At 39.6% G+C, this 26,198-nt stretch overlaps 1 protein-coding gene and 1 pseudogene across 1 annotated transcript in view; both read right to left on the bottom strand.

The window, feature by feature from the left end:
* Positions 1–10,947: 10,947 nt before the first annotated feature.
* On the bottom strand, positions 10,948–14,218 carry LOC102469360 (isopentenyl-diphosphate delta-isomerase 2-like; annotated as a pseudogene).
* Positions 14,219–17,548: 3,330 nt separating this feature from the next.
* LOC102491650 (aldo-keto reductase family 1 member C15) overlaps positions 17,549–26,198 on the bottom strand; it is a gene marked incomplete in the record, with an annotated part of 17,904 nt that continues 9,254 nt past the window's right edge. The window contains 4 exon segments of the mRNA XM_006141341.3: positions 17,549–17,756; positions 19,844–19,926; positions 20,867–21,032; positions 22,110–22,219. Of these exon segments, the coding sequence (XP_006141403.2) occupies positions 17,714–17,756; positions 19,844–19,926; positions 20,867–21,032; positions 22,110–22,219 (402 nt within the window).

The following is a 26,198-nucleotide window of genomic DNA, read 5'->3' as shown; positions in this document are numbered from 1 at the left end:
CTGAACTCCCTTCTAGGGCTGTTGACATGTGACCCTTCGGTCCTTCTGGGTCCACTTACCTCTTCAGGAGCGTAAGTGCTAAATCCAAGCACTGGCATAAAGTGTCCATCATTCAGCTTCATGGAATGACTCTGGTTCAGATCCATTGTCCTCCCCGGCCCAGCTAGTCTGATTGTGTCATTTCTTCCTTTTCCTTTTGAGAGCTGAGTAAAAGACAAGGCTCTAGTGTCCTTTGTTTATACCAAGCATGATTATGTGGGACCAAGATTCCAGAATAAAGCTGGAATCAGTCCATTGCCTTCCTGTGATTCTTTTCTATCTCTGTAGGAACAGCGTTGAGAGATGTTTGCATTCTTGCGTTTAAATGTTCTCTTTAGCGTTGTTTATACTTGACTCAGGTTAAAAAGTTAATCATACCTATTTGTCTTTGATGATTATACCAGATTTACTTTAAAGATGCAAAATTATCATTAGGCTGGTAATTTCTTTGGTTTGGAGAAATTTTTGCTATAGGGTTCATGCTCTCACCAGAGAGGCAGAGAGAGAGATGGCGAGAGAAAGTACCCCAAAAATGAAGATTAACTGCCCTTCCTATTATCATGTTCTTAGTCTATTCTGTTATTTTAAAATCCTGCAAATTCTGTGTACTCATCTAATAAAATAGAGAAAATAGGAGCTGATTCCCAGCTTATAGATTCTTGAAGTTTTCCAACAGGGGCAGATGAGTCTTTGTTATGAGATTGGAGTAAGCTGAAGTGGCAGACGGCAAGTAGTATGATCAGGAGAAAGAAGAAAGCCATGAGACAGACTACCACGTGTCACTTTAGGACCTAAAGGAAAAGGAAAAAGATTTGCCAAAAAGAAAGTATTGCCATGTTCTAAAATTTGATGGGAAATGTGGGGGAGGGCCTCGTGTTTTGCTTATACTAATAAGTACCTGCACTTTAGCTTCTGCCTGGTCTAGAATATTCTAGCGCCCAGGGTTGTGTCCAGGTAATCCTGACATGGAAGACTCCTTTCAGATGGGAGGCACCCTAATGGCTTTTATATGCTCATCCCATGCCCACATAAATGTAGCTTTTTATGGCTGAAAGTGATAAAAAGAGAGAGAAGAGGAGTCTCTCCCTTCTAAAGGCTTAAGGTCTTAACATATCCATCCAGAAGTGATTTCTAGCCCTATGTGAGAGTTGCCCACACCAAGAGTTATCCATCCTGTCTAGTTGGCCCACTGTGACTGAGAGGCCCAACAACAATAAAGATGAAAACGACAAAGAGGTTAAGAAATAGTAGAGGGGGTCCCCAGTTGAGGGCTTACCTTTTGGTTTGGCTCACCACAGTACATGTTGTATGATGGCTACTCAGGTTCTTGGTGTTTTGAATGAAGAATTGAACAAAACACTCCAGTACTGAAAGTAAAGGAGAGTTTAAGTAAAAGTGAAAGTATACTCCTAAGAGATAGGAACGGGCCCAAGCAGGAAGAAGAGAGAGAGAGAGAGAGAGAGAGAGAGAGAGGCACTCAAGGGTCAACAAGAGAATATACTTTTTAAAAGTCTGTATTTATAAATATATTACTGAAATATAATCAGCGGAAAGAACAGAAGTGGATAAACACACAGCCATTTGATGACACCATACACATCTTCTCTGTTGTTTTTACTTGTAATTAGGTATATAACATTTGTAAACCTGAATTCATTTTAAAGATGAACTGAAGTGCACGTAGCCAAGTCTTGAGATGAAAGATTAAATGTATATTGCTTATATTCAACCTTGTACTGCATTCTGAAATAAGTGATGATCGGAATGGGGGGAAGGTGGTACAGAAATCCCATTCTGAGTCTGAATATTTGGATAAAACCCGTGGAAAGGTAGGATCATATTTATGCTAACAATTTGATACACCTCTGTTTTGAATGTATCAATTCAGCTGGTACCTACTGGCCCAGCAGGCATCAGAGGCCCAGACAGAAGAGTACAACGGAGACCCACCTGTCTGAGCCTCACCCTCAGGATCAGATAGCAGGTGAGCCCCAAGGACACAATCACAATAAAAAGGTTCAAAATGTTAGTACTTATAGACCCTGGAGAGTAAGCAGCACTCCTGCAGGCTGCGCACAGAGGACAGGGAGTAAAGGCAGGGAGAACCAAGGGAGGGGTGGACCAACACTTTGGTTGGTGCAGGGTGCAACCCAGACAAGCTTCTTGCAGGCTGGTTTTATTGGTGGCTACAGGTCAAGAAGGCTCGAGGTCCAGCAGGCCATTTTAAATTCCAGGACTAAGTCCCCAAAAGTCTGGATGGTCCATTTAAAGAGAGCACAAGAAAGCAGGGAGCCCAATCTGCTGAATGGAGATGTTCTTGTCTTTGGCTGCAAGCTGCAGCCTTGGGGTGGAGTAGGGTATTGAAAACTGCCTCATAGTATTGAAAACTGTTTCTAGTATGAGAGAGTTAAACTTAAATTAAAAAATAAAAATGGGTGTCATTTTCAAGCAACATGAAAATTTCTATTTGGACTGTACACTTTCCGAATGCCAAGTTCATGGCTCATTCTCATCCTTCTTCCTTCTTACACACTGTGTATGGAACTCAGGAAACTAGGTCATTTCATCTAAGCAAGGCCACTATTCATACAGAAACCTCTCACGCTGGTTCTCGGTCAAGGAGTGACTCTCACTTTTCCCTGGTCCCCTCTCCAGCAGCTCTGCCAATTTCTCCAGTGTGAGGTAGCAGAAGTTTTTTGTTTTCACTGGGATCTGGATTTACAGTGACATTCTGCCTTACAGCAGAAGATACCAAATTTCATGTTCTTCTCAAGTTCTGCCTGATTTTGCCTTGGGGTGAGATACTGCCATAAACACAATGTTCTCTGTAGAAACCTATGGCAGAAATTGATGCAGTGTTAACACAAACATATAACATATGAAAGTAGAGGGAAAAAAACAAACCCTCATATTTGTTTCCTCAGAAGAAATAAAAAATTTCTTTTGGTAACTGGTAATTAACCAAATCTTACTTTTAACCAACTAAATTTTTGTGAGCTCAAGTCTGAATAATTATTTGTCTATGGTTTCTTGGTTCCTAAAACACCAATCCCTGGACTCATGTTTATCTTGCTATTCACGTAAGCCTAAGTAGTCGTACCTGAGCAGATCTGCTGCTGCTCACTACCTGCTCCTGGGAATTCCCAGCTTAGCCTGCAGTCTCTTCTAGGCCACCCTCCCCACTCTGAAGGAGTCTTGTTTTTTCCAATACTGTGGGGCTCATTAGTGAATGACCATGACTAGAGACCATCCATCTCTGGAAAGTAAGCACATGTGTGAGGTGTAGGTGGGTTTAGAGGCACACACAGAAAGAAGGATGATTAATCAGAATAGTTTTATAGAAAGAGTTTCAGCAATAACATCTTTGACCAAGTTTTCTTAATGAAGCCCAGGTTAAATTCCTGGCTCAAACTAACCAGGCCAGGGGTTATGATATGAGCCTGTGGTCCTATTTAACTAGGAAGTCAGGGCAAGAAAATCGTGGTATAGCAAAATTCTGTCAAAAAATCTCTCTCTCATATAAATAACTATTTTTTAAAAACGATATTATGGGTGAGAGATTTTCTCTAAACTTGCTTAGGAGGATTCTTAACAAAACTCGATTTTACTAGGGAGTGTACAGTTGCCAAGGAGATAATTCAAGAGCTTGACAAAAGTTGGCTTAAGCAGAGAATCTTTGTTAATGTGAGCTTCTCTGAATCTCTTCCTTAAGATAACAAGTGATGAGAGCACAGATGCTTGAGTGGTCTTCTCATGAGAAAGGCCCAAATTCTTTCCTCCCTAAATCTTTGTCAGATGGGAAAAAATAAGAAAATCTTGCAAATTAAGCAAAGCATGTTGATGTTACCTTTCTTGATGTTTTGTTGTTGTTGTTGTTTTGGATGGCAATTCTTCCTGCCGTCTGTACTAATGATCTGATCATTTCCATAACAATGATTAACATTTCATCTATGTACTATACTTGACATGATCAATCTAATGGAGATTTACTTCAGGCATAGCTGCTAGGTGTGATTCAACCTGAAATAGATGTACACAATTTCATCTTTGTTGGAAAATATTATCATCTAATTATTATCTAACTTTTGTCCTTTGTTACTGGACACTTCAGGATTTAGTATACAATTTTGTGTCTAAGTAAAATTAGAAATTATAGAAAGTAGTATCATGACATTTACATGGAGAAGAACTAATAATTTGAGATATACTCTTGAGTTATATTGAAAATTTAAAGCATCTTCCCATTCTAACTTTTATTATCCTATATGTTTATGCAAATGAATTAATCCTTATGAAATAAGATGTAAGCCAAAGTGTTTTGAAAAATTTTTGCACTGGAAAGCTGAGAAGTACAGAATAAAAACATAGATAGGATTTGTGATGGTATGGAAATGATAATGTGTAAGGAGAAAGCTCTTCTATATGGATTCCAATCAGCATTACCATTCTCTGTATCACCATTATTTTTTCTATTTACGCTTAACTTTGTCTTGTTTTAAGAACTGGTTTAAGTGATATTTAAGAATTAGGTAACTTAAAGATTCTAACAGTACCTTCTACCAGCTAGTAGGGGAGTTGAAAAATAGAATGAGAAGAATTAGGATTGGAGCCAAGTGCATAAATAAAGCAATAGAAAATGCAGAATCAACTAATCAACCAAACAACCTCCTTTCCTAAAGATTAGTGTTCAGGGGTCAGCTGGTGGCATGATGGTTAAGGCAGCTGGATCCTACATGACTAGCAGCATAGTTCAAGTTATGGAACTAGAGGCTTGCCTGGTACATGTGTGTTCCCAAAATTCCAAGAGGAGACTGAAGGAGAGGGATTGCAGATTGACCATTCCCTGGGAGGTACATTTGCACTTTCTCTCTCTCCATCTCTGTCTCTCTGGTGAGTATACATGCTGTGCAAATGGAGTCAGGATGATTTAGTTTGGCTTCCTCATCCCTACCTTCATGTTTGAAGGCCACAGGGTAAACAGCTTATATTATTAGCTGTACTGTGCTTGCACACTTGTTATGTAATTATGACTTTGTTGTTTTACTCCATTGAATCTAATGTGCATATGTGTGTGTGTGACAGTTTGTCTTTGGCTGCTAGCCACTATTGTCTGCAGCCCCCTTAAGAGAAAGGGAACACCTGGCTGGTCAGCTAGCTGTTCCTGCTTAGCTTGGCCTTGATTCAGCTTGCTCAGCCCTTATAGCTTTGGCTTGGATGACCTTGGCTTGGCTCAGCTCAGCTACATGCTGTTGTGGGCCCTGTGAGCTCCAAGAGGGAGGAAGCACTTCTGAGTGTTCTCCACATGTGTTATAAGCTCCAGGAGGGAAGAAGCATCTTGTGAGTGCTACTAGAGATCTGTGAGCTTACCTTAAACTCAGGAACAAACAATACAACACCAGTGCCTCGAGTCTTTTTCCAACTCCCTGTGTTTCCATTCAATCCATCTTTTGGAGGAGGAAAGAAACTGTCCTATAGCAAATTAAAAAAAACAAAAAATTAATGTTTCATCAGTATGTAATTATTTCTAAATTTTGCCCACATTTGAGCCTGAGTTCTTTTGACATGTTTTGACTTAGTGTTAATATGTGCGTGCACATGTGCTTGTTTTTCTTTTGAGCTAAGACATTCTCAAATATTGGCAGTAAGCAAAAACACATTTTCTTATCTTTGGACTCCAAGGACAGTGAGGAAATTATATTTACTTCATAGATTAGTATCAAATTAATTAGAAATATTAATAAAATGGCTAGAATTCAAATACTGGATTCCATACACTTGCCTATAACTGGATTTATATAAACACCTCAAACTATGTACAGAGTCACAGAACTGTCAGGGAAAAGGAGAGTCTGGGAATGCATAAAATTAGATGTGATCTAAAAGAGATAGACTCAAAATGAAACCAAAAGCCTGAAATTAAAGGTAAGGAAAAGGTACATTTGGAAACGATTAGCAAAAACTAAAGCAGCAACAGTAATATTAATATTAGATAATACTGAATTCAAGGTACAAGTATGAAATATAATTTAGCAAAATTATACTCATAATGGAAAACAGTAACATAGAATTATAGTGGTAACATCCCTTAGGTACTTGATAACATGTCTACATTAAAGGAAAAAGAAATCAGCAATTATGTTGGATTTATCTTTTTTTCAAATAGTGCACAGACCAAGTAGAAACGTGAAAACACAGGATCATTAGAAAAATAATATTAACAATGATTTATGTATCACAAAAGTCATGGAGTTTTTCTTTTTCTTTTTTTTTTTGAGAGAGATTTTCACTGTAGGGCGCGTGCGCTCGCCAGACAGACAGAGAGAGACATAGAGACAGAAAGCGAGAAATCACCCCCCAGGGGGGATGGTCACGCCACAATCCCTTCTCCTCCATTCTCCTCTCGGGATCTTGGGCACGCACACACACGTGCCCAGCGTGAGTTTTAAGCCACTGGGTCCGGGACACGAACCACGGTCGACTACGTGGGAGTCCAGTGACATAGCCATTACGCTGACTGCTGGTTCCCAAGTCATGGAGTTTTTCTAAAGCAAATCTCAGTAAATTCTAACAATGGATTTAATCACCTTCTCTCACAACAATGCAGTAATATTTGAGATTGCCAGCAAAGGGAAAACTAAATTTTACTCAATTTAAGATGGAAAAACTTTCATCTAGTAGTCAAAGATTTTCAAAGGAGATCTCCAGTAACTGATTGTAAAAAATAAGAAAAAAAAAATACAGGAAAGAAAACAAACAAACCAAAAAAACCTTACAAAATAGTAAGTGAATGAGAAATGTCATTTTAAGTTACTTTCTGAGTCAAGAATAAAAATTGGTACTTTTTAAAATTGAAAACTCTAAAAAATGTGATAGAGGCAAGATAAAACATTACAATATCTGCTTAAAAATAAATAAATAAATAATAAAATGGAGATCTTTTCTTAGGAGTGAACTAAGAGAACCCTGTCCACAAAATCTGTGAGAGATTGTCCTAATACAATGTCAAAGAAAATATTCAGCTTTACAAATATTTATTACAAGACAAAACAGGTTTTCTTCTTTATATAATGGTTATTTTCATTAGTTCCTACCCATTGTGAATTTTATCTTCTAGGGCCTTGGGTACTTTTGTGTGCATTAACTATTCTTGAGTTTTGTCCTAGATTCAGTTAAACCATCTGTAGGGTTAGATCTTTTCAGGTCTTACTTTTAAGATGTGTTAGGCAAGACTAAAGCAGTACTAAGTCTAGAACTATGTTTTGAAGGAAGACATTTTAGAATCCTTTACCCATTGCTCCATGAGTTATGTGGTTTTCATTCTGGCTGGGGGGAATAGGCATTAGTGATGGTTCTGTATGAATACTAGGTACTGTTCCCTCTAAAATTCTATTAATTCTTTCCTTGCTGATCAACAATCTGCTGAATCCTTGAGGAATTATCTCTGCTGATCTCTGGCATTTTCTTAACATTCCAGTCTCTGTTCTGGGAACTCTTGCTGCTTTAGCATTCCAAGACTCTCAGCTCTATCTCCTCAGCCCGGGGAGAATTCCAGGCTACACCTGCACCTCCTCTCTGCACTGTGCCCCAGAAACTCTCAAAACGGAAAACTGGGGCAACCAGAGGGCTCACTTGTTAGTTTTGTTTCTCAAGGATCACCTGTTCTTCATTGTCTTATGTCCAGGGCCTTGAACAGCATTGTTACATATATGTTGTCCAGTTTTTGTTCTTTCAGGTGGGAGGGTACACTGGGTCCCTACACTCCTTCTTTGCCACATACGGAATTTTTATATGTATTTGAAGACCAATTTCATAGTTTTATTATTTTTTTACACTATACATTTATTTTGTAATTTATCACTATATTTGAAAATCCCTCTGTCCCCTTTTTGGTTGTTGTTTCTGCTTTATTTTATATTTGCAATTTTGGGTGCAATTTTTTTGTATTTCTTTCTACATCTTCCTACATCTCTGTACTGCCACATGTGATTAATTTCTTTTCTTTTATTGCCAATGGTTATATCCACGTGCCAGAAAGACACACACAGAGAGAGAGAGAGAGAGAGAGAGAGAGAGAGATGCCACAATTATTTTTCCTCCCTTTCTCCTTCTTGTCAGGATGTTGAGCATGTGTGCACACATGCCAATCATGTTTTTCAAGACTTCAGGATCAAGAGTCAAACTGCAATAGCCCATGTGGAATCCAGCTCAATCCACATAGTGCTTAACCACTGTGCTGTAGGGCTGGCCCTGGGATTCATTTTTTTTATATGTGAAAATATCTTTTCATATTTTGTAAAGGGCAAGTCTCCTATTGACAGGATCTCATATTTTTATTTTCCCCCAATGCTCTAATTTCACCTTAAATTTTCTATGAAAGTGTAGTATAGAAAACCAAATGGAAACTAATGCTTTTTCAGGCAAGAAGCCCTGAGGTAGACCTAAAAAAGTCAGTAAGTGGGGAACCAGCAGTTAGCGTAATGGCTATGTCGCTGGATTCCCACGTAGTCGACCGCGGTTCGTGTCCCGGACCCGGTGGCTTAAAACTCACCCCGGGCGTGTGTGCATGTGTGCCCAAGATCCCGAGAGGAGAATGGAGGAGAAGGGATTGTGGCGTGACCATCCCCCCTGGGGGGTGATTTCTCGCTTTCTGTCTCTATGTCTCTCTCTGTCTGTTTGGCGAGCGCACGCACCCTACAGTGAAAATCTCTTAAAAAAAAAAAAAAGTCAGTAAGTGACTGAGTTTGTGGCAAGAGAAGTCTGTTCTTAGTGCAATTTTGTGGTGATTACTCAAAGCTATCCATAAATAAATTTCTCTTCAGAGTATTTCATGTGATATTGTTTTAATCATTCATAAAGGAATTCATTAGGCCTTGAAAAAAGATATGCAAGACCCAGTCACAGTAGCCCAGATAGGGTGCCACTATGTGATATTGGAGTCATACGGGAAGGCCCTGGGTTTGAAGCCTGGGTTGACCCGAACATGTGATCTTGGCTGTCTGGAAGGCTGGGGGGAAATTTTGGCATGGCAAGACCACATCAGGGGTCTCTTTGTCCTTCTATCTTCCTTCCCTTTACCCCGAGAAATGAATAAATAAGTAGTATTTTTTTTTTGAAAGATGGGAAGTTTGAGTAAGAACGAACAGCTTAATGACATTTTATGAAGTGAACTAGAATTGTCCTCAGAACAGGGAACCATTTTCACAATTAGTAGTAGCTATGTAATTTACACTATGAAAAACTACAATTGAAATTTTAAAGGCCAGCCAGTGGCATGGTGGTTAAGGTGGCTGGATCCCACATGCTGACTGCTTGGTTTGAGTCCTGGACTCAGCGGCTTGAAAACACTCTGGGCACTTGTGCGTGTGTGCCCAAAATCCTGAGAGGAGAATGGAAGAGAAAGGATTGTAGCATGGCCATCTGTTTTGAGAGATGTTTTTCCTCCTCTGAAAGGTAGATTGAACAAAGAGGCAGGGGGTTGAAAAAAGATGTGAGGTGCTGATGTCGTGGTCGTTATTGACTGAGTTTGGTGGGAGCTCACAGCGCTTCCCTATTACTTGCAGAGTGCCTTCTCCATCTTGGAGCTTGAAACATGCAAGGAGAATGCTCACAGATCATTTTCCTCTCTTTTGGAGCTTATAGTGCAGAACCGGGCTGAGCCATGCCAAGGCTCAGCCAAGTCAAGGCGATCAGGGCTCAGCTAGCTGAACCATGGTCAGGCAGAGCAGGGCAGCCCTCACTGATCAGATGATCTTTTCTCTTAAAGGGGCTGCAGACAATAGTGGTTCATTGCCAAAACCAAACTGTCGCACATGCACATGGGCGTTATATGCAATGGTGTAAAACAGCAAAGACATGATTACGAAACAAGTGCACAAGTGCAGTTCAATGGATAACATAAGTTGTTTACCCAGTGGCCTTCAAACTCAAGACAGGAGGTGAGAAAGTCAGACTAAATCATCCTGGCTCTATTTGCAATACCCTACCTCTTAGGGGTGTGATTTCTCACTTCTCTTCTCTGTCCAGTAAGCACAGACAACGTATAGCAAAAATTAAAAAATAAGAAAAGACATTTGAATATGGCCTTTGTATCTGAATATTCATTGTACTAATTTTTCAATGATTGCTATACCTGGGAAGGAAATGTTGTTTGTTATAGATGGGGGTCTTTTTTCCTAACTGGTTATCTACATTTGCAATTATTATTATTATTTTTGTACTCAACAATCTACAGAGTGTCTGTGATTTCAGTTTGAAATAGTATTTAGGATTAGTTCTGAATTTTCGCTGCTCATTCTCTATCTTTACACAGCCTGATTGGCAGGCCTGAGTTTTAGCCCAGTCTCTTTCTCAAAGATGCTCACTTCATTTTTCTTGAGGAGGTGCTGATTTAATCATGGCAGTTTTTCTCTTTGTTGTAGAGATTTTGTCATGTGAAAGAAGAGCTGTGTCTTAATTGCATTCTGAATCAGAAACAGAGGCTTTAAAAATTCAGCCTTTCACCTCTCCACTTAGGAAAAAGTAGAGATTAATATTGATGGTTGAGTTTGCACTAGGTAGGGAATATATTTTGCTATGACAGAGATGTAAGTGTACAGTGACTCAAAGAGGATAAAACTCACTTCTTTTCCAAGGATAGTGGTCATGAGAAGTAATGATCTTCTGTGAGACACACTGAAGTTCCTACACTTAGGGAGGGCAGGAGCAGAGAGGGAGAGAGTAGCCACCAGAGGAAAGTTTTAGGAGAAAAATAATATTTTCTAGAGATGACAGCTGAAAAAATTCAAGAGAGGAAAGAAAAGGAAGGGCACCTAGGTAAAACTGCAGTCAATCTTCAAATTAAATGGGAGGGAAGAAAGAATGTCTCTACTCAGCGTCTACAATGGCCCGATCATCAACATGTTTTTCACTTCAACCATAGGCTTGGGAGGCCCCATTTGGAACATTGTTTTCCCACATCTTTTCACTGTTGTATATCTTGTCAGGCTCCACGAATGGAGAGACATCCTGCAAATGATCCCACCACTTGAACAGACGCTCTGCAATATCCCCCAACCATGGAGTGACCTTCTCCTGCCCCTGGGCCCCTCTGTCCAAGAGCTCCTTCAGCTCCTCACGGTTCAGATAGCAGTAACTCTTGACCTCCCTGGGATCTGGGTTCATTGTGAAGTTTTTCCTCACCAACAGAAGGTAACCAATTTCATGTTCTCCCCAGATGTCATCTGAAGGATTGTTGTGGTACATTCGGCTCATACAAATTATATCCTTTGTGGAAATGTGTGAGAAAGTTGGTCCAATGGTAATCGAAACACAAGGAAAATACTTTGAGAGGATGAGCCAGATTCACTTTTGCTTTCACTCAGAAAATATGCAATGTGTCCACCTTGTGCTACATACTCATTTTGCACAGGAAGACTGAAATAAAGATACCAAAATTTTTTCCTTGAGGATTTCATTTTGTTTGCTCTGAATGCGATGAGCCACATGGACACAGCGACACGCAAGAAGTATACAAGCAAATGATGGGCAGTCTTCTGTCAGGCATGTACCCTCTGGTTTGTAACAGATCTCTTACTTTATAAATAGCTTGTTAAGGAATTTTTTGTTCATAGATTCTCTGTGAATCAGCCTTTCAGCCATATTCCAAGAGGGCTCAACATGTGATTCCCACCTACTCATTGTCACTTATTTAGTGACAACTTCCAGATCCTTAATTCTCATCCATTTTTATGTAATAAAGATGACATACAACCAAAATCCAACTCAATTTAAAGACCCAAAATGTTTTTTATCTCTAGATCTTAGAAAAGATCCAAGTATGAGAATAATTAGCAATCTTTAAAAAAAAAAAGAAAAGAAAAAATCTAACGGGAAACTACAAGACAAAGGGCACTCAGTGAGTACCTGGTCCTGGGAATTCCCACTTTAGCCTGCAGATGCCTCGAGGCTGCTCTCTTTATTCTGATGGCATCTTTTTCTTCCAGTTCTTCTGGAATGCTTAGTGAGTAACCAGAACAGGAGTCAGTAAAATGCCCTAGAAAAGATGTGCAATGCTAATTGGGAGCTTCTTCTTATGAAATAAGGTAATTTACTTTGTAGGCATGCTTTGATGTATTAATTCTGAGTTTTCACCTCCTTATCAATTCATCTTTTCCGTTCTTGGTCAAATATACTCTAAGTTCCTTAGAATTATGCAGCCTTTTGGTTGTCCCCAAACCTGAATTTCTAAGACAAATGGGTCTCACCTATTCTCTAATGAAATTTCAGTTATAAAACGGTGGTCAGTTACATATTCCTTTTTCTTTTTCTTTTTCTTTTTTTTTTTTTTTGAGAGGTTTTTGCTATAGGGTGCGTGCGCTCACCAGACAGACAGAGAGACATAGAGACAGAAAGTGAGAAATCACCCCCCAGGGGGTATGGTCACACTGCAATCCCTTCTCCTCCATTCTCCTCTCGGGATCTAGAGCACGCACGCACACGTGCCCAGGGTGAGTTCTAAGTCACCAGGTCCGGGACACGAACTGCGGTCAACTGCATGGGAATCCAGTGACATAGCCATTACGCTAACTGCTGGTTCCCCATATTCCTTTTTCTGAAGAAGCTTTGGATTGCTTTGCTAATTACACCTCGATGTTTACCCAAAACCTAAGTCAGAAGTCTATAGACCCGTAGGTTCCAACTGAGCAAGCTCACCAGGAAAAGTGTACTTAGCATCTGATCTCTGCTGAACATATTGCATATTTCAATGTTTCATATTGAAAAGGGAAACACTGAAGCCTCAGTGTAACAGCCCTGCCAATCAAGGTGCACTAGGAAGCACAGGACTAGACAGCATGAAGTCTGTGGAAATCATCTCCTTTGCCCTTTTGTTTCTCTCACCCAGCTAAGGTTCCACCAATAAGTCTGTAATGGTGGTGAACACACTACTATTTAGAACCTCTCATCCACAGCAACACACTAAAGTCAGCACTATCATTTCCCTCCGATTCATAAAGAGGAAAATCAGAGGGTATGGTTTTCCATATCCTTTAGAACAATTTCAGTTGGTGTTGTCACTGGCCCAGGTTGGGCAAACAGAGGACCTGGTGGCATGAAGTGACTTCTCAGGCTCTGGAGTTTGATGCTCCAAACAGGCTCACATAAAATGATGAACATTTCCTGAATATCTTCCAAATGTCTACAAAGGTGGTGGCAGCATGTATGTGAACTGACTTGTTCTAAGCATATTTTTTCAAATTTTTTTTTCGAGAGAGATTTTTTGCTATAGGGTGCATGTGCTTGCCAGAGAGACATGGAGAGACATAGAGACAGAAAGCAAGAAATCACCCTCCAAGGGAGATGGCCACCCCACAATCCCTTCTCCTCTATTCTCTTCTTGGGACTTTGGGCATACAAGCACACATGCCCTGTGTGAGTTTCAAGTAGCTGGTCCAGAGTCCAGCAACGTAACTGCTACACCATCTGCTGGTCCTGATTTTCTCAAATTCTTTCTCAGAGTGTTTGCCTGATTCTAAGAATAGTTTAAGAACAGATTCTGAACAGCAAACTCCTCCCACCTTACCCTTCTTGATGTTCTTGTTCAGGTGGCATGCAGTTCCTTTTCGTTTCAGCTTCAATGGCCTGGTCATTTCCGTCAACAATGATGCAGATCTCCTGCAAATGTACTGCCTGGAACTCATTGAGGTGAGTCATGCTAACGTGGGACAAACCTACAAACATAAAGTTGAGGAAAGGGCACTGTCACTCATTTTCCTCTTCAATTAAAATGGAAAGAGAACATGGAGCTAATTCTCTCCTACATCAGCAATGGAAACCATACCAAATGAAAACACTGCAACGACATGGAGGGGTGGGTGAATATTTTATCATTTGTCACTTGGCTATTATGGAAACTTAAAACTTGTCCACGTTTCTGGTTTTCATTTTTCCACGGGATTTTGGAAATTGTTGTTTGGTAAGAACGATCTCTGCAGAAATGAAGCATGAAGATCAAACAAGCCTTGTGAATTCAATAATTACTATCAGCCTCTGGGTTTATTATTATTATCATTATTTTGTTCTCTTTCATTTTAATCTTGCCTTGATCCTAAAAGAATTTTAAGCAATATGTAGGAATTAGAGAAATCAAAATATTCCACTGACCCCCAGTGCAACTCAGCTCCTATAGAAGCCACTCATCCTACAAAGCTTGGAGAAGAGAAAACAGGTTAGAGAAAATCAAATACAGTAGTAATATTTTAAAAAAGGCATAGAATGCCATTGACAAAGAGAAGGTAAAGGGACAAATGTTCAATAGAAATACACACTCACCTGCTCTGAAATGAGCCACCTTCTCCTGGTGCTCCCTCTTCTGTGTGCTGATGTTACTTATAGCTTGGTAAAGAAAGCCATAGCGATTTTATTATTTACTTATTTTTTTTTAATTGCCAGAGAAAGACATTAAGGGAGAGGGAGAAAGTACCTTGTAAGGAGGGCATGGTGATGCTGCAATCACTTCGTCTTCATTTCTTCATTCTTTTGTGACTTGGGACACACACGCATGCATGCTCCAAGTAGTTTTCAAGCTGCCAGAGCCAGATTGGAACCGTGGTTGGCCATGTGAAATCCACTTCTCTTAAACTACAGGCCCCTAAAACAGTAAGCTATAGGCCCCTGCAACAATTTTAGACTCACAGCCCAACCACAATATCCAGTGTAAGAAGAGTGGCCACTTTGAAATATCTCCCTCTTAGAAGTGAGGACTACTGGGACCAACAGGTGGTGTGGTGGTTAAAGGTGTTGGACTGCCACATGGCTGCCTGTAGTTTGATTCTCAGACCAGGGAGCTTGAAACTAATGTAGAGCATACATGCATTTGTGCCCAAGATCCTAGGAGACGAATGGAGGAAAATGGACTGTGGTGTAGCCATCCCCAGCGAGGGGTCATTTCTCACCTTTCCTTCCACTGTCTCTCTGGTGAGCACATATGCTCTATGGCAAAAGCCTTAAAACAAAACAACAAAAAAGTGAAGATAATTTTCCTAGAAACCACCATTCCACTCCTCATATGTGGTATCGACTAAGAACGGGTCACAACCTTCTCTGCACAGTGACCACTGGTAAGGTAAACGAAATTAACACAAGTGACCTAAACAGATCATCTGGCCAAAAACAGATGTTGAGAAGATGTTTATTTGTTATTGTGTTGCTAAATAGAAATGCCTGGTATTGGGAGACTTATGAAGAATTGAGGTTTATTGGGCAAACATTTCTGGCAACTGGAAAGTCTGAAGGGGTATGGCCGGCATGGGTCAGCCTCCAGGGCTACATCACAATATTACTAACAGAAGCAGAGAGAAGAGTGAGTATGTGCAGAAAGAGAGGGCACAGAATTCCCCACTTCCTCTGTTGGTCCCTCCCTTTGGAAGGTGCCCTTCTAATAGGCCCCATCTCTTAAAGGTGTTACCAGTTCCCAAAGCCATTACTCTGGAGACTAAGCATCCACAAAATGAAATGTTGGATGCCAAACTATTATATAAACAATAGTAATGTGCCCCTGCCCCCCAAGGCTCACATCTTTCTGACATATGTTATACAAGCATCCCATTCCAATATCCTTCAATAGCAACAGCCCAAAAGTCTAGGTCTAAATTCTATCTAGCTGTGAGCCTCTAAAATCAAGAAAATACACCAACTACTTCTCAAATTCAGGAGTGAAAGAGGCATAATGGAGAGAGATTCCCATTCCACAAGAAGAAAGGAGTCAGAAGACCCCACACAAATCCAGTGGTCTCTAATCCAGTTTTCTGTATCAGACATTATTGTGTTGCTCAACAGAAATATCTGGACTAAATGACTTATACTATATAAAATTTATTTGGTTTGTATTTCTGGTAGTTGGAAAGTCCAAAGGCATAGGACCAGCACAGAAAGGCTGACAGAAGGATGATGGGCAGGTGCACTGAGAGAGCAAATGGACTTTTCCATTTCCTTAATTTGTCTCTCGTACCTTGAACTGGTGCCCTTCCATTAAGCCCCACCACTTGAAGGTGTTACCACCTCCCAAAGCTGTTATACTGTAGACCAAGCTTCCAGAACTCGAACTGTTAGGGGATAAATCATTTTTCAAACCATAGCAGGGAGGCAACCATCTTGACTGCTGAAATTACAATGAGAAAATGATGATTTTCTTTAAAGTAGAGGTGTCTACACTTTAGGACTGCTTGGAAAGCTTTAAATATAATTATCCCTAGGCTTCACTGTAGATGACATAAATAAGATTCTCCAGGATGAGTTCTCAACTTTAGATGAAAGGATCCTTATCAATGAAAGCACAGTAATTTATTCTGGTTGTAGATGCTCTGTCCATATGGATACAAGGACAGACTGTGAAGAAAATGACAGCTGGTTTTACCCAGCTGCAAAGATGTTAGTATGAGAAATGTAATGAGCGGAGTCTGATAAATTTCCACATGATTTGTTACTTAGCCTAATGCAAATATGTAAACTAGGATGGAGACTAAAAGAATGAAAGGAGGAAAGAAGGGAGACCCAATGACTACAACTCTTGATGAATCCATGGGGAGTGGAAACCACAGAGTAAGAGGACTGTTTAGTAAGGAATGTGCTAGAGTTCCAGCTTCACAGATGAAAGGTGGACGGAGTCAACAGGAGTAAATACTTGAAGTGAGCTCTAGGTATGAGTAAAAATTCTTAGGATTTGGGATAGTAAAAAATGAAAAGCTTGAGTCGTCTACATGAACAAGAAAAGATGATGTCTCCATAATATGGGAAGAAATTGTAAACTAATAGAATGAAGGGAGTGTATCTATATGTGAGTCAAATAATGGAGTCAAGATGGTATCAGCCTTAAAGGATCAGGCTTTTATTCATGTGGTTTAGCACTCAGCTATTTCCATATCTGAGATAAAAATCCTGAATTGCACTATTTAGGGCCTAGTGATGTAATTATTTCTGTTAGAAATATTAAGAAACTATGGACCAGCCCTGTAACCTAAGAAAGAAAGCTAAGATCTCACATGATTTACTGTAGTCTGAGTCTCAGCTTAGTAGCTTGAAAAACATGCTGGGCACACGGATATGTGTGCCCCAAATCCCAAAAAGATGGAGAATGATTGCAGTATGATCATGCTGGAAATAAGGAACTAATAAAAAGGCCCAAAGATGGACAGGTGAAAAGGAATTAAAATTTAAAAATCCACTACTTTTTAAAGAATGAACAAAATTTATTACTGGAATTTAAAAATAATATTTGACAGCTTTGAAAAATACTTTTAATAAGTGATTAAAATATATCATCTCTATGTTGAAGATGACTTCAGTTATGTAAGTAAAAACACAGAAAGAAGCAAACACACATTTGTATTGATAAATCATGAAAGAAAATACAGCAAGTATAAATATTTTTAATGGGAAATTTACAGATTCTTTTTATTCTCTACCTTTTCCCTCTTGCTTTCTAATTTTGTATAATTTGTATGTGTTATTTTAATAATCAAGAAAAACGGACATCCTTGTTTTGAAGTCTTTATTATTTAATGAAATGATAAAATAAAAAGCAAGCAACCTAAAGCTATAACTTTATAGACACTACCTAATCAGCTCCAGCAAACACAGAAATCCTCTGCACACTGCTCAGGAAGGAGAATGTTTGGTAGTTCTGATCAATTGCTCCTGATCAGTATTCTTCCGAAAAGGGATAGTAAGGGTGATCAACAGCACTGGAAGAGAAGGAGGATATAAATTCGTTAGTTCTTCCTCCATGCTGGGAGAGAGGGTTTCTCAGGAGATGTAGACAGGATAAGCTTAAAACACCAAATGCAAACCATGCCCCTGCTTCTCCCTGACACATACACACCAGCTCCCTGTTCATGTGCTCACTCCACGTGCATGCCCAATTCCCATGTTCACATGCATGTACACACCAAGGTAGTGTGCAGTTTGATTTAGATTCCAGGTTCTAGGAGATGGTAAGAATGTAGCTAAAATGTTGCCCATTCAGCCCCAGGTGCAGCTTTTGTCCTTAGATCATGAGGTGCTGGCGGTGAGCATTGTGTTGCTCTTTCTCACTTGTTCATTCAGCAAATACACACTGAGCTCCCTTCAGAAAGGAACTTCTAATCTAGTGAGGAAAAAGACGGATCTCTAATAGCCAGATCTAAATTAGGTGATTGCTGATTTCCCAATTACAATTTAAAAGAATACTTGTAATCGAGTAATTAGTATGACTGCCTGTTTTCCTTTATCCATGTTCTTTTTTTTTTTTTTTCTTTTTGTAACTTGTACTTTTCAGTTAATGTCTTTCAAGAGTACGTTGCCAGCAGGTCTAGGTGCAGGAATCTGTGTATTGGTGTGGGGCCACAAATTGAGCAAGGACGAGACATTCAAGTCTGAGAGGGCAGATCATAGACTTACACTTGAAAACCTTTGGGTATAGAAAAGTTACTGTCCATCTTTTTTGTATTCAGAATGTCTCTTCTCAAAATCCTGGTATAGTTTCACAAACAGGAACGAGACCTTTGAGGTTTCCTTTGCAGACTGAATCTTTATTCTTGTTATGAAAATTCTATTTCCCTTTATCATTAAACTCCCTTCCAAACTTCTATCTGTTGGTTTACTTTTCTTCCTCCTAAACCCTGAGGTCTTGTAGTTAAAGAACAGAAGGTTGTGAAGAAACCAAAAATCAATAGACAGAGGGGCTCCTCAGAGACCAGCCTTCTGATGGACGAGGATGATACTTAAGTAAGAGTCGTGACCTGTAGATTCAGAGAAATTGTGCAGAATTTTATCTGGTATAGGCCACTGGGGATATATTGTCACTAACAAGAAGGTCAGTTTATTTTGTGATCCAGTTACAATTTAGCTTGTGAGATTATGCACCCGAGGAGATAGTTGGTGTGCCAGGGAAAGATCACCATTTAGCTGGGAAATATATAGCTTAGAATGGGAAAGTCACATTTAGGAGAAATGCTATTGGTTACGTAGGGAAGAAAGCATGGGCAGAAAACAGACAGTCCCAGGACATTAGCCTTCATGAGTTCATTCTCCATGAAAATATTAAAATGATATATTATATTGTCTTGTATAAAGCCAAGTAGATAGGCTAGATTTATAATTACACATTCTTTATAATTGCATTTCTTTTTCTAATATGACCATAAAATAAGATTAAACATTCTTGTGGGTCCCCAAAAGATTCATAGGCCACAGGCACCATTTCTTTAGTTTCTAAGGGGTATATGGACCCTGAGTGCAGGTACCCTGGGATCAGGTAGAAAGGGTCTAAGAGAAGTGAATTCACAATGGTACAAACTGTGGCAGTTTCACTTACTGTCTACACTGGGTTACACTCACATTTCTGTTGTGTCAGATATTGAGTCCTCTAGAGGAAACTTTAGCCTGAAGTCTTTAGGGAAGTTCCTGCTTTGTACCTATACCTGAGGTCAGGTTGTCTTCCTGATATAGAGAACTTCATTGATCTATAAAATTGCAGGCTACCGGGATCAGCAATTAGTGTAATGGCTATGTTGCTGAACTCCCATGTAGTTGACCGAGGTTTGAGTCCCGGACCCGGTCGCTTAAACTCACGCCGAGCGCCTGTGCGTGCATGCCAAGATCCCAAGAGGAGAATGGAGGAGAAGGGATTGCAGTGTGGCCATTCCCCCGGGGTATGATTTCTCGCTTTCTGTCTCTCTGTCTCTCTGTCTCTCTGGCGAGTGCACACACCCTATAGCAAAAACCTCTCAAAAAAAAAAAAATTGCAGGCTACAGAAAACAACTTGTGAGACAGTCTGGGAGATTCACTTACAATAGAATTTGACCGTATCGTAGATTTCTGTTGAGGCTTTGGATCTCTTTCATGTCCTCTGGAGTCAATTCGAAGTCAAAAGCCTGAAAGGAAGGAGAGAATCAGACCTGAAATACACTGGCTGGCCACACAGCTGGTCACCGGCTGGCTGTAAGAATCAGGAGAGGACTGTGTGTGATGCTACCCTGTATGCGTGCATCTTTGACTCTCTTGCTATCGCTGTCTCATAAAAGAAACATATTTAATGAATTAGTTAACTAAAAATACGTGTTGAAGTTTTTAGTTGTCATCTAAGATGGGAAAGACCTTCCATAGTCTTTCCAAATTCTTACAGGATTCAAAACAAAATGAGTTGAAGACTACTGACTAATTTCAGAAATCATAGTGTGTATGAGGAAGGCTTTAGGAAAGAACTGTACTCACTGATTTGTTAATTAGGTCAAGCTACAACTTTCTACTTTCCTACCTGCCAAGCTCTGGAGAAGAAAGAGTAACAAAAGATGAACCAAGGCGTCACTACATTTAAGTGTCTCAGTCCAGACAGAAGTGACACATAAGCAACCATTTTAAGTTACCAAAGAAATAACTCACTAACAGAGCCGTGCCAAGTACAGGTGGTCAGGAAATGAACTGAAATGTCCCAATGGCTTAACAAAACAGGTAATAAATCATATTTGAGCTTGGCCTTAAACTACATACAGATAGGAGTTTAATGGTACAGAAAGTGAAGGAGAAAACAGGGGTTGGTTTACTTTTCTTCCTCTAGGATTTTTAAAACAGATGAAAACAATGGAGTTGAAATTCACTTAGTGTTACAGAACTAGAAAGTGGCAACTAGACCTAGAAGAAATACAATGGGACTCTGGGTCCAGAGCACCCTCTTCCACTCTTCCTAGTTGCCCCCAGAGCACACAGGAAAAGATGGTTGGGAATGAACGAAACATGGTGTGCGTTCCCACACAAGAAAGACTGGCCCACGGCAACTCCCAGGCCTCATCCTGATGAGACACTGTCCACCTTTACCTGGAAGTTTTCTTTGATTCTCTTCTCACTGAAGCTCTTGGCCAGGACAACCACCCCACGCTGCAGCAGGTAGCGCAGGGCGACCTGTCCTGGGCTTCTCTTGTGTTTCTTAGCAATGGTCTTCAATATTGGGTCCTCCAAGAGATGTGGGCTGTTCACATCCACCCTGAAAAATATTTTTAAAAAGCACATGGATATGAGGGTATAGGACAGTTGAAAAAAGTAGACACCATATGTATAGTTTAAAAAGAGGCATCTCTATAAATAGAGATGCCATCATAATTACACCAAACTTGAACACTTACTGCCCATCAGCTGGTAAGTGGATAAAAAATCTGAGTCCCTACTGTGGAATATTATTCAAGAATAACATGGTATGGGGGCCGGCAAGTGGCATGGTGGTAAAAGGCACTGGACTCCCACATGGCCGACCACGGTTCAAGTCTCAGACCTGGTGGCTTGCTTTCTCACTTCCTCTCTCTCTGTGTGTCTCTCTGATCAAACTGGAAAATAATAATGATAATAATAATAAATAAAGTTAAATAAAATAATTCTTTAAAAAAAAAGAGAATAACATGGTACGAAGTACAGACCCTTGTAGCTCTATGGGTAATTCACACAGACATGGTGAATGAAAGAAACCACAGGCAAAAGATTATATAGGCCCCCCTCTACTTTATATAAAGTACTAGAACAGACAAAATAATACAAGACAAAAAATTCAGAAAGTAGGTGTGTAGAAGAATTTTCTCATATAACATGAAGAACTGCTTGAGATATGGAAAATTCTGTAGCATGATATGAATATGGGTTTTACAGTACATTCATTTGTGAAAATTGTATAACTAAGAAATATGCGCTAGATTTCAAGACAAAAAATTCAGAAAGTAGGTGTGTAGAAGAATTTTCTCATATAACATGAAGAACTGCTTGAGATATGGAAAATTCTGTAGCATGATATAACTAAGAAATATGTGCTAGATTTATGTAAATTTTACCTTAAAATTGCTTAAGACATCATACTTGAAGCAGTATTGGGAATAAGTAGATATAGAGATGAACAAAATTTGAGGAATGTTGGTGATTTCGAAGGCTGATAATAGGACATGGCAATACATTACACTAGTGTCTTCATTCTTTTATGTTAGAACTTTTCCACTACATAATATAGAAAACAACTTTTCGAAAAGCATTACATCATCTATAGAGTTGCTGGCATCAGTTAACTCTGCTAGTCTCTTACCACTTTGGGTCTCTGTGGGATCCCAGGGCACTGTAGGCAACGAGAACAATGTCCTTGGACTTGCAGAACTCCAGGAGTTTGCTCTGGTTGAGGTAAGGGTGACATTCCACCTGTAATTTGCCAAGACCAAAAGGCAGCAGCATACATGAGCCAGTAACCATATGCATATTTAAGTAGGGCTTTGAAGAAATATTTAATATCACATTAACTTATGCACTCTGTTTTAGGTTGGTTATTTTTCTGAAATACTGGATCATGGGAAAAGTGAGACATTTTTGCATAGAAACACATACAAAAGTATGTTATGATTTTTTCAATGACTCAATAATGTCATATTCCATCCATTGTCAGAAAGAATATTTTCCTCTTATTCCATTTTTACAGGGTTTTTAAATGATTACAATCTCTGGTGCTCAAACTGCAGTCTCTCAATACCATTTCCTACTAAAGGAAATCAAGATTCCTTAGAGAAATGGCTGATTTCAAGTCTGGGCTGGAAAGTTACAACTTGAGCCTAGAATTGCCCGCATTCTAAAAAGCAAGGGGAACAAAGACAATGAGACAGGTGAGAAGACCCACGGGTTCACTTAGAGAGGCTACTGCTGGCCAAAATGGCAGCAATTTCAGCATTAAAAGAACAGTAACTGTAGTGGATGGGATAATGTTCCATTTGTTAAAATTTGTGAATTCCTATGGCATTGAAAATCTGTGATTGAGTCTTTAGCTCTAACCTTCCATTTATAGGAGGCATGAAAGGAACATGTCAAACTGTCACAAGGATCAAACAGGAAAACTGTTGTGTGAAAAATTTTACAAGACAAAAGATTCATTTCTTTCATGAATTAATAGAAAGAGCAAAAGAGAGAGTGCAGAGAAGAAGGATAAAGAGGAAGGGAGAAATAAGGAGAGGAGAGAGAAACTACTGATTACAAGAGATCAAAGAGCTCTAGCACCTACATGCAATGTATGGACCTTATTTCCTCTGCCATTTGAATAATTCAACTATAAAATTGTGGTCCAAGCACATTTAATGCTTATAAGATTTAATGATACAAAGATATTATTGCTAAAATTTTGTGTGGTATAACCTATTCTGATAATGTGCATTTTAAAATTCATGTATTTTAGGGACCAGTGGTCGCATCGTGTGATGCAGCTTGAGCCACATAGTTCTGGTTTTGCATCCAGAGATCTTTCGAGCATGCCCAGTTCAGCCATGCCTGCCCAAGAACTGGGATGGCTAAGACTGGGAGTGGGTCACAGCATGAAGACTCTGGTGGGTGCCCCTCTCTCTATCTTGGGAGAAATAAATAAATAAATTTTACAAATTAATTAATAACACAATCCATATATTTAAAGACATATGTTGAAATGTATCTTTAAAATACAAATGAAAGCTATTATGCCTGCTTCTCAATAATCCAGGGGTAGGAGTATATATGTAACACGTTTGAATATGAAATAATTATTGCTTAAGTGTGGATTTGGGTATGTGGGAAGGAAGTCATTATACTATTCTCCCTATCATTTTGCAGTTTGAATTTTATAACAGTAAAAAGTTGTAAGAAGTAATAAAATATGTCATGCTAAATATAGGAAAACCACCACAAGTCACCTAGAATCCCACCAGAACAATATAGTAACTGTTGTTGTTTTGCTATGCTTTGCATTAGTAGTAATTCCTTTTCACTTTAAATATTTCTGTCATTTCAAATATACGAAATTTAGTGAATATCATTGATTAACATTACTCCTTCTTAGAAACCTTGCTTTGTTCAGTTATTCCCCCGTTTTTCTATTTTCAACATCTGGGCCCCAGAAAAAGCTGACTCATTCTTTGATGCAGTTATTTTCCTTTTCCATGAACTGATTGGTTTAGAAAAGCACATATTGTGTTGCTCAAGCCAATGGCAGAGCAGAAAACATTTGCTGGAAAAGTCTGTGAAGATTCCTTATCAAACTTTGAAGCTGCGCCAGAAAACACTGTCTTCTCGGTTGAGCATGAACAAGAAGACTTGGGCCCACACCTAGAGGCCACGCAACTGTGAAGCGTAGAGCACTGACAAAAGATAATGGCTGGGGCCACCTGATGGTGTGGTGGTTAAAGCAGCTGGATTCCACATGATTGACTATTTGGTATAATTCCTGGATTTGACAGCCTGAAAAACATGTAGGGTTTGTGTACATGTGCGTTCAAAATCTTGAGAGAAGAATGGAGAAGGGATTGTGGTGTGGCCATCATCCTTGAGGGGTGTTTTCTTTTTCTCTCTTTCCATTCTTTCCCTTTCTCTCCCTCTCTCTCCCCCCCTCTCTCTATCCCTCTCTCTGGTGAGCACATATGCCCTTTAGCAAATTAAAAAAAATATATGTTGGTTTCAGGATAATATGTTACAGCTTCCAGACCAACCCAACTACAAACCTTCTGTAAGTCACACAACTTTCTAACATACTAAGGCAGTCTGAATTAAATTTTCTGTCTTCTTTAACTGAATGCATCCTAACTACAGATAACATATGCTCATGTGATAAAAGTTTTTTCTTTTTATTTAGATTTTTGTCATTGGGTGCGTGCATTCACCAGAGAGAGAGGGACAGTGAGTAATCACTCATCCCAGAGGGGATGGCCACACCATAACCCCTTCTCCTCCATTTTTCTTTCTAGATTTTGGACATGCACATGTGCCCGGATGATTTTCAAGCCACCAGATTCAGGACTTGAATCATGCTTGAGCATGTGGGAGTTGAGTGCCTTAGAGACTGTGCCACCTGCTGGCCCCAAGTGATATGCTTTTTAATGTGGTATTATAATGTCAGCTCTTTCTTTCCACTCTTAGTCTTCATATTATCCTGGCACAGTTCTTCCTGAATCACCATAAATTTAATTACTTCACAGTTTATGGAGAGGAAAATTTTAGATATAAAATTGTGCTTAAAATACTCATATAGATGGGACCCAGAGGATGGCGTAATGGTTATGTTGCTGGACTCCTACATAGTCAGCCAGTCTTGGATCCAGTGGCTAAAACTCACACTGGGCATGTGTGAGTGCACAAAATCCCAAGAGGAGAAAGAAGGAGAAGGGGCTGCAGTGTGATCATTCTCCCCTGGGGAATAATTTCTTGCTTTCTGTCTCTCTGTCTCTCCTATATGAGCATGTGCCCTATAGCAAAAGTTTCTCTCTCTCAAAAAAGGAAAAAAATACTCATATAAATGTATGTTGGGCTAGATTTTTTAAAAACATATTTTGATTTTTTTTTTTTTTTTTTACAAATAGGTCCCTAGAAGTAAATAACTAAGACAAAGGGTATTTACATTTGATAGTTTTAGTTTTCTGTGTAGTTGTCTACGTGTTCTTTAAAAGGCTACAAGAGTTGTCCAGCCCTGTGGCATGCATAGCTAAGATGCGTGCTCCAGAGGCTGGAGCCTCATGGAAGGACAAGGTTTAATTTGTGGTCCACCTTAAAGCCTGGCGGGGTGGCATGCACTTGTAATCTCAACTACAAGGAGGCTGAGGCAAGAGGATCACAGACTCAAGGCTGGCCTGAGCACCCTGTCTTGGTTGTGCATTTCTGTAGTCCCAGCTGGAAGGCTGATGAAGCAGGATCAGTATATGGTGAGACTGTCTTGAAGAAAAAAAAAAAACAAGGCTATAAATATTTACCATGTCATAAATAATGTTTGGTATTGTTAGCAGTGGCTGTTTTAAAAATGTTTGTTCTAACTATGATTTATCCATGTGCTCACTTTCACTCTCTTCCTCTGACCTGGCTTGCTTTCACCACTCTGCAGGTGTCTCTGCATGGTTTCCCGTAGACTCCTTGCCACTAAGTCCAATAACTCTTTCCGCTTTCTGGTGCAGTGGCTGGCTCCACAGTGTGATCCACCTCGTAGGACTCTACTCTTTTCACCCTCTTTCTTTGACTCTCCTGATCCACTCCCTCATTTATCTCTGTTTGTTGGCAGGTCTGTTTTAATCTCCTTTCCAGGTTTCCTTGCTCAAACCTTGCATGGTGACTTTCCTGCCCCTTCCTTGTCATTCTATAAACTTTCCCAAGGAGAGATGGTCCACTTCTGTGAGTCTAATTGCCA

The sequence above is a fragment of the Tupaia chinensis genome, unplaced genomic scaffold (genome assembly GCF_000334495.1).
Source record: "Tupaia chinensis unplaced genomic scaffold, TupChi_1.0 Scaffold000052_1, whole genome shotgun sequence".
Classification (NCBI taxonomy): Eukaryota; Metazoa; Chordata; class Mammalia; order Scandentia; family Tupaiidae; genus Tupaia; species Tupaia belangeri.
Note: the sequence above shows the minus strand (reverse complement) of the source record. Positions and strands in the feature narration are given on the sequence as shown.